This window comes from Pipistrellus hanaki, assembly GCF_964339955.1.
Source record: "Pipistrellus hanaki genome assembly, chromosome: 1".
Classification (NCBI taxonomy): domain Eukaryota; kingdom Metazoa; phylum Chordata; class Mammalia; order Chiroptera; family Vespertilionidae; genus Pipistrellus; species Pipistrellus hanaki.
The window spans coordinates 40,254,515-40,261,096 of NC_140503.1; the positions used below are offsets into that span (position 1 = coordinate 40,254,515).

The 6,582-nt window shown below is 57.0% G+C and overlaps 1 protein-coding gene and 1 long non-coding RNA gene across 2 annotated transcripts in view; one reads left to right on the forward strand and one right to left on the reverse strand.

The window, feature by feature from the left end:
* CORO2B (coronin 2B) overlaps nucleotides 1-870 on the reverse strand; it is a 127,155-nt gene extending 126,285 nt beyond the window's left edge. Inside the window, exon 1 of the mRNA XM_084887417.1 lies at nucleotides 614-870. Within this exon, the coding sequence (XP_084743543.1) occupies nucleotides 614-628 (15 nt within the window). The 5' untranslated portion in view covers nucleotides 629-870. The remainder of the gene's footprint in view (nucleotides 1-613) is intronic.
* A 508-nt stretch (nucleotides 871-1,378) lies between these two features.
* On the forward strand, nucleotides 1,379-4,710 carry LOC311624828. The gene is made up of 3 exons (XR_014795388.1): nucleotides 1,379-1,489; nucleotides 2,006-2,126; nucleotides 4,074-4,710. It is a non-coding gene; the product is annotated as an uncharacterized lncRNA (long non-coding RNA).
* Nucleotides 4,711-6,582: the final 1,872 nt, after the last annotated feature.

The following is a 6,582-nucleotide window of genomic DNA, read 5'->3' on the forward strand; positions in this document are numbered from 1 at the left end:
CAACAGAGAAACCCCAAAGTCTCTCCAATAAGCCTGGGCCCCTATGGCAAGGTCCAAACCCCCTCGTCAATGTGGAGGCTGCCAGAACGCCCCTCTTACCCTCCCTGTCACATTCCCTCCCCCTTATCTTCATGCTGGTCACCTCAGAACCTTTCCTAATCCCCAGTAGCAACTCCCAAGGCTGGGGAGCGCCGTCTCCAGTGAGTGGCGCTGGCGGAGGGCCAGCGTCCCTGGGATTGGCGGCAAGGCCGGCAGGTGTGGTGGGCTTCCCGCTCCGGGGGCCTCCTCTGGGCGGCCAGCCATTCCCACCCCACCGCCCGCACCGGTCCCTGCCGGCCCCTCTCCCCGCGGCGCGCTCCACCGGGGGACACCACGGGGCCGCCCCACGGCGCTCTCCGGGGTTAAAAACGCAGCCCTGGGGTTGGGCTGGTGGTGAGCAGGCTCCTTGTCCAAACCACAGCGGCTGCCAGGGCCGCATCCAACCCCTTCGCTCTGCAGTCCTCGGGGCCGGAGTGACTCCGGGGACCGGGGGAGCTAAGCAGGCGCGCGCCGCACCTTCCAGCACCGGCGCCCCCTCCTCCGCCCCCCGCGCCCCCGCAGCCCGGGCGCTTACCTTTGTGACAGTCATGCAGGAGCTCCGGGCGCTGCCGGGCGCGGGCGCGGCGTGCGGGGGCGGCGGCCGGGGTCCGCCGGAGGCCCGGGCGGCGGCGGGAAGGGGTCCGGGGCGGCTCCGCCGGAGGGAGGCTCACCGAGCCGCGGGGCCCGCGCTCCGGGACCGCTCGCGGGCGCTCGCCCGCCGCTCTCCGCTGCTGTCAGCCCCCAATGTGCATGGATAATGGATGAGCCTCTTTCGCCGCAGGAAGGCGAGGCAGGAAGAAAGGGAGCGAGGGAGCGGGCCGGGCTGGGGGGCGGGGAGGGGAGGGAGAGGGGCCGGGAACTCGCTACAAAGGAGGAGGCGGAGGGAGGAGGGGGAGGAGGAAGCGCCCGCCCGCCGCCGCCGTGCCCCGCGCCTCCGGCCCGTGTCGCCGGCCGCCGGGCACCGCGGCTCCCGGAGCCTGGTCCGGGCGCTTAACCCCTTCGGGCCCGCGGACGCCGGGCGGCTGGGCGAGCGGGGTCCCGGCACCTGCTGGCCGGGGAGTGGGCGGCAGCCCGGGGTCTCGCGGCCCCGCTGGCCCGGGGACGCTGGTGAAATCACCCGCCGGACGGACGGTGGAGGCGCCGCGTGGGCCCGGGAGGTGCCTCACTCCCGCCAACCCCAGGCACCGGGTCGCGCAGAGGGACTGTGTGAGCGATGGCTGACTCCAATTCTCTGTCCCATTAGCTGGCCCGGCGGGGGAGGGGGGTGGGAGGGTCGTAGCCAATTTTGCGGAGGAAGGAACAGGACTGGAGTGGAAAGTGACTTAGACGAGGACACGCGGCGGGACTGCCCCCAGGCGTTTCTCCGAGATCCAGGGCGCGCAAGCTCTCCAAGGCCCTGGAACCTGTAGTGGTAAGAGGAGCCTTCTAGGGACCGGGGGGCCGGCCCCAGGTGTGTCTGCACTGCCCTTGGTGCGGCTGGTCGGGAGAACACAGGTGCGTCCTGTGCAGTGACCTGATCCTGACCCGGTCACACCATATCCTGGGGCTGTTGCAGGGGCTTGAGGGACGATCACCTGAAGGTGACCCCGCCAGCCGGAGTACCTGAACAGAACCTGTTTGGGCCTAAACTGAACCACTGAATGAACGGCCTTAGCCGCGGACAGTTAGGCCAGATGGAGAGTGCATCACCACTCACTGCAAGCCCCACAGTGCTGGCTTCCTGTTACACCAAGATTTACTTCCAAATCAAGTGTGCCACAAAGCAGGCGACTGGGCGGGTCACCACCTGTGTGTCCCAGGTGCCAGGAGAGCAGAGGAGACCTGAGCCTGCCTTCAGGAAGCACACTGGTGACACGCCAGCAATAAGGGGTTCTGTAGAGAGCTCTGTGGACCATCACACTAATTTTCTTTGCATTTCCTCTTTCAGTCCAAAATGCAGCAGGAGGAGACAGGAATTACCATCCTAGTTTTGCTGAGTGAACAAAGAGGGGAGGAGACCTGCCTCAAATCACACTGTGATGAACAGAATTCTTGTGTACTTTACACCTGTGTGTTCCAGGGCCACTCAGCCTGGATGCCTTATTTGTGCCCCCCACCTGTTTAGATGCTGGATGAATGGCTATGAGTCCTGGTTTCACTCAGGAGGACTTTGAGTAACTTTACTAAATCTCTCGGGCAGCAGATGTTGCCACAGGCCTCAGGCATCTCATTCGTGCAGACCCTTCCTGGTTCTCACGCTGGACTTCAAACCTTTGACCACATTGTTCACCCCATCCTTCTGCACTAATCCAAACCTCCCTACCTCTCACCATCCCACCTCCTTGTCATTCTCCTGCCAACTCCAGCCCCCTGGCTCCACCACTTGCATTTGGCTGTGGGTATCTGGGCTTCTTTTCATGAGCTTCCTGTTGGTACACACCGTGAGCTGGGAAGCATTCTATGCACGAGGCACATCTTCCCTTACTGGGTACCCCTGGGCGCTCGGCAGGTGCTCAGCAAACACTAACCACCAAAACCAATCAGTCAAAATAAACCTTAGATTTGCAGCAGAAGACATTTAGATTAGACCCACAGCAAGCTGTCCAGCCTCAAAAGGGGTCACAGTCCCTGTCTGGACTGCCTTGGGTAGGTCAGCCTCAAAACAGGAGGGTGCCCCTAAAACCTTTCCAGGACCTCCAGCCCTTGGAAGCCATGAAAAGGCAACTCAGAAACAGAAATCCCCCTCCCCCCCACAGCTGTGACTGGTCCACCTTTATCTCTCACGGATGTTTCAATTCCCAGATTGCCATCCTCGGCTACCCAGCATGCCTCTTGGCACCCTCCCCACCATCCACCCGCCTTACAGACTCTGAGAATAAGACAAATGCTTACTATCAGCTTGAGCCAAATGTAATTAGGAACATCAATCTGCTGCCCACGACCCACGTGACAGGCTCCAAAGGCAGAAAGAAAATGATGCTGAGCCCTCGCGTGGTGCCGGCTCACCCCCTCGTGTCACGTCTCCCCAGTCAGAACGGAGGTCTGGAAGAGGAAGGGCCTCTCCAAGAACTCCGCACCGCCTTGTCAGGTCAAGGGCTTGGCCCGCAGAAGCCTCTCAGAAACGTGTGCGCTTTCTGTGGCGCAGTGTCTGCACCACAATGGCCCCCACTCTGGTCCCCAGCACATGGCCCATCTTCGCCTGGCCTCTCCCCAAAGCAGAGCCTGACAAAGGCGTTGGACGCGGGTGGTTTCGTTGGAAGGTGTCCCAGGAAGCCGAAGTGGAAGAGAGGGCCGGGGGTGGGTAGTGAGATTGGGAAGGAGGAAGAGCCGATATAAAGACTGGCTTTATGCTGTGTGTTCTCAAGGTCACGGCTGGAGGGAAGGGGGCCAGTTTCCCCAGAGACTTCTGGGTCGCGTCCAGGACTGGTTGCCGGAGTCAGCCAGCAGGCATTTGTCTACAGGCTTCTCTTCCTCCCTGTTTGAGGGCTGCCCCCTGGGGCGTTACTTCAGCTTGAAGAATGCCCTGGGGCAGAAATGGAAAGAACCCACCCCCACCCCCACCCTAGCTTACTTGATGCAGTCAGCTCAAGTCTGAGCTTTCTCAAACCACCCACTGAGCTGCAGGTGAAACCAGAGGGAGGCTGAGGGAATGTGTTACACATTGTGGAGTAACTAAGAGTGTGTAGCTCTGGTCTCCTCCGGACACTCTCATGGCTCCATGCTTTGGGCCAAGCTCTCTCCTCAGCCTCCAATGCCTTCGCCCCTCTTTCTCGGTGTAGCAAACTCCTATTCGCCTTTCAAAGCCCAGCTCAATGGCACCTCCTCTGTGTAGCTCTCCTGACACTACCTCCACGGTGGCCTAACTCACCCTGTTTTATAATTATCAAAATTAAATGTATTTGTCTGGTGGTGTGTGTGTGTGTGTGTGGGGGGGGGGGGGTTGTTTTTGTTTTTTATTTTTATTTTTGCTTTGTTAATCCTCACCTGAGGATATTTTTTCCATTGTATCTAGAGAGAGTGGAGGGGAGTTCCCGCACCTGCAGCTCGTCCATGTTAGATACCAGGCACCTGTCGCTGCTGCATTTCAGTCCTTCATCATTTGCAAAGAGCAGGCTTGGGACCAGATGGCTGCCAAGGCCTCCTGTGCCGCTGCAAGATGTTCTGAACTCTCGTTCGCAAGAACAGGCTTATCTCCCCAGTCAGCGCTGCCCTGAGTGTGTGCAGAGCCTTGGGCAAATTTGTGTGGGGAGGGAACCCATGTCTATATAAACACTCTGATTTTCAAATGTAACACAGATCTCTTGGCCTATATGAGGTATTGTGATTTATTGTTGAAAACATCGAGTAACGATAGAGAACAGGTACCAGCATGTTTGCTTATGGTCCAATCAGTGTGCAGAGAGCCATCTTTTCCTCCTCAGGCCCAGGAACCAGCTCTTCATGTTCTTTATTGTCAAATAGGTCATTCCTGGTCCGTTTCTTATCCCCTACCAGGAGAAAAAGGTTTTTAGTCACAATGCCATGGCTTTTAGGCACCTGTTTGCATTGAAACAATATGGATCTTTTCACCCCTGCAGTTCTCTGCTACCATTTATTTCACGCCGGTTGCATTATTACCTGTGACTCTGTATCATCCACTGTGTCATCCATGAATCCTGGATTCCAGTGACTCTCTCGCATGCTCTTCATCCGCTTCACTGATGATCATAAATGCAAGTCTTACCAAATGTGGAGGAGATAAGAAGGATCACTGTTTTGGGTCATTCACTGATCATTCAGAATGTTGGGGTGTAAATGACAGACCCATTGGGTCACAGAAGACGGCAATGGGGCGGAGTGATGCCATGGGTGCCCGTGGAGGCTGGCACCAGGTAAAGAATGCTTGCTACCACCGCGGCCACTCTTGAGTTGCAGATGAGAAGTGACGCCCTGGTCGAAACATAGATGGGCCAGAGTCACCTCACAGACCCTGGAGTGATGGTAGCCCGAAGGCCTGAGCTTGACCTGGGTCTGATATGGGATTCACTCAAACTCAGCATGTCAGCACCATTCTAGCAGCCCAATCGCTCATGACCTAGACTAGGGGTGTCCAACTCAATCAGAGAAGGGGCCAAAATCTAAAATCCAGCCTAAATCGCGGGCCGAATGGTTTACTGAACAGTCATAAACTGACAATGTCATAAACTGACAGCGGAGTGCAGTGATGACAGCGCGGTGCGGGCCACATTGCAAGGCCTGGCGGGCTGGATTTGGCCCGCGGGCCTTGTGTTTGACACATGTGACCTAGACCCTGAAAAAGGAATATGACGCCAGCCAGACTATGGGGACACCCTGCTCAGCAGACCACCCTCTTGGAACTGGAGCATACATAAGTGGCACTATGTACCCAACTGCTCTCAGGACTCCTGTCCTGGCCTCCTTGGGGATCTACCCAAGTGTCTCTGTACTAACTAGGCCTTTCCTGGCCGTTCCAGAAATGCCCCCACCCTGCTCCCTTCCCTAGTGTTCCCTCAGCATACCTTCCACGGTCTGAACCCCAGGGGAGAACACCAGAGCTACTTTCCAACTTGGGGTCCCTGAGGGCCTTGGACCAGCCCACCTTTGTGGGCATGTTGCTTCTCATCATCTCAGTCCCTAGTCTTGTGTCTGGCTTATTTGACACTACCCAGAGGGCTCCTCCATGTCTTACAGTTTCATGATCAAGACCCACAATAGGCCCTTACTCATTCTATGGGGCCACAATTACCCTGACGCGAAATGCAGGCAAAGCCAGCACAAGGAAAGAAAACTCCAGAACAATATCCCTCATGAATACAGATGCTCTAATTCTAAATCATTCTGTGTGACTTGCAGATGCTTCCTATGCCCTTTGCCTATGTCTCCTTTGATCCTCCCAACAAACCCATGAAGCTGCACTCATTTTTCAGGAGGGAAAACTAAGGTTTGGAAGCTAAGTGACTTGAAGGCAGTCACATAGCTAGAAAGTGGCAGATCTGTGTTCAAACCCATTTCCAAGTCCAAGCCCAGCTCCTCCCACCACCGCACGGCAGTACGAAGAGGGGATGAGAAACAGCTGGTGCTGCAGAATCGCCCCTTTGTTCCGGTATCACCTCTGCCCGCTCTGTGCCTGGGTGACTCACCAGAGCAGCCGCCCCCTGCGGGTGAGTCCCTTCCCCAAGCCTGCTGGGGAGGGCACAGAGCCCACAGGAAAGCCAAAGAACACACATCAGCCTGCACACTGTGAGAGTTGTGTGTGTAGGACAGAGGTGGAGTGAGAGGGCAGCCTGTCACTGCCTGGGCAAAGCCTTTGTCTCTTCGCACCTCAGTCTCCTTGTCTGCAAAATGGGGTCAAATCTCCAGAACGCTGACAACACTAAATGCTGGCAAGGAGGAGGAGTAACAGAGACCCGCCTTCACTGTAAGTGAGAATGCAGAATAGCCTTTGAGAGGCAGTTTGGCCATTTCTTACAAAACTAAACATACTCTCACCATGCAACCCACCAATGGCTCCTTGGTACTTACCCA